A 1,861-nucleotide genomic window follows, 5' to 3' on the forward strand; every position below is an offset into this window, starting at 1 on the left:
GTGTTTACAATGTACAGGTGGCACTGTATAAACAGACACTTCAAGAACAGACCCAGTCTCGTTCAGAGCATGATTCAAAGCCTACAAGAAGAACGGAGAATTCTGCTGAGACAGTTCCACTCCCTTCATCAAACAACAAAAGAGACAGAGTCAAATCTTCAAGGAAATGTCTGGAAAAAACACGTTTTACATATGAGCCACATTCAGAAAATAAAACCGACATTGGTGAGTTCAAAAGACAACTAGAACAACACGATGAAGAACTTCAAAAAGAAATGAATTTATATTTCAATACAATACAAAATTCTATAGAAAAAATTAAAGCAGCAATCAGAATCTCCCATTCTTCATTAGACGAAGAATGGGAGATTCTACTAGATACTATTAGATGTCAACACAAACATCAGGACCTGCAACAAAATCTTGAAAAATCGCGTCATTGTTACTACATGCTACATTCATAATATAAAAGGAGCCAGAGTTTATTTATTTATTTTTTATTTATTTACCAGTGGTCTTTCTGTGCGGAATTTACATGTTCTCCTTGTGCTTGTGTGGGTTTTCTCCGAGTACTCCGGTTTCCCCACCCCCCAAAACATGTACAATAGGTTGTCTTCAGGCCCAAGCGGCCCTGGGCCTGAAGGCAACCTAAAAAAAAACGGTAAATATAATAAATTTGTAAGTTACTCAGGTTACACACTTGCGTAACTTGTTTCAGGCTCTTTTTTTTTTAGGTCTTTTGCCCCTTTTTACTTACCAAGTCCTGGCTTTTAGTGTTTGCAGCAATGGACTGCCACACACCTGCCAGGACTCCCACACCGAACAAGCTTAGATAAAGACAAGCATTTGGCACCATCCACTCTCAGCTGCCTTGTACAGGTTCCTGCAGAACAAAGGTTCAAACTGTGAGCTAACAACTAGCAGGGAGACAGACATGCAGGAAAACTGGTCTGCACCGAGGTGGACCAGCTTCAGGCTGAGACCTGAGGCTGGTCCACCTCAGAGTCAGGTCATATTCCTATCTGCCTTCATCATCTTAAACACATGACCCACTCACACAACTGGGTTTATTGAAAAGGACCATCTGCTTTAAATGCTCCCGAGGATCAGTTCTGATAACATTTACTKTTAGAAATAAAGTATTTACCATGTAATTTACAGACAATCCGTACAACATGACATATATGTAGTAGCAATAGTGGTTTTACTGGCTTTGGCAACACGATGGCTAAGTGGTTAGCACAGACGCCTCACAGCAAGAAGGTCCTGGGTTCGATCCCYGGTTCGGACCTGGGGTCTTTCTGTGTGCAGTTTGCATGTTCTCCTTGTGCTTGCGTGGGTTTTCTCCGGGTACTCCGGCTTCCCCCACCCCACAAAAACATCTACAATACATGCCCTCCGATGGGATAAAGCAAGCCGCCCCACAGAGATGCAGACGAGACCTGTGAGATCATAAAAATATTCTGCTTTATTTACCAAAAGAGTTGCATTCAGGGAAGAAACAAATGCAAAAAACAAACAAACAAACAAAACAAATTTAAATCTGATTAGTGAACCTTTGTTGTCCCCTAGTGGTTAAGTTTGACTGTAAAACTGCACATTAAAGTAACAACAGCAATAGTAGCTAATATTAAGTCCTTCCTGTTAGTTCCAAACATTATTAGCATTATAAAACTTATTGCTGACATACAGAGTCCCAGAAGAGCTGTTTGTTAAGCTGTAGCTCAAAATCTTCTTTTAAAAAACTGGCATCTCCTCCGGTGTATCCAGCCAGTTCCTGTAAGGAAACAAACAAACAAACAAACAAACAAACAAACAAACAAACAAACAAACATATGAGAAAATATAACAATATCAGATG

The 1,861-nt window shown here is 40.2% G+C and overlaps 1 protein-coding gene across 1 annotated transcript in view; it reads right to left on the minus strand.

Moving 5' to 3' along the window:
- Positions 1 to 1,392: 1,392 nt before the first annotated feature.
- The window catches only part of samm50l (sorting and assembly machinery component 50 homolog, like), a gene marked incomplete at both ends in the record, with an annotated part of 20,787 nt that continues 20,318 nt past the window's right edge, over positions 1,393 to 1,861 (minus strand). The window contains 2 exon segments of the mRNA XM_014026529.1: positions 1,393 to 1,442; positions 1,691 to 1,777. Of these exon segments, the coding sequence (XP_013881983.1) occupies positions 1,393 to 1,442; positions 1,691 to 1,777 (137 nt within the window).

This window comes from Austrofundulus limnaeus, unplaced genomic scaffold (genome assembly GCF_001266775.1).
Source record: "Austrofundulus limnaeus strain Quisiro unplaced genomic scaffold, Austrofundulus_limnaeus-1.0 Scaffold564, whole genome shotgun sequence".
Classification (NCBI taxonomy): Eukaryota; Metazoa; Chordata; class Actinopteri; order Cyprinodontiformes; family Rivulidae; genus Austrofundulus; species Austrofundulus limnaeus.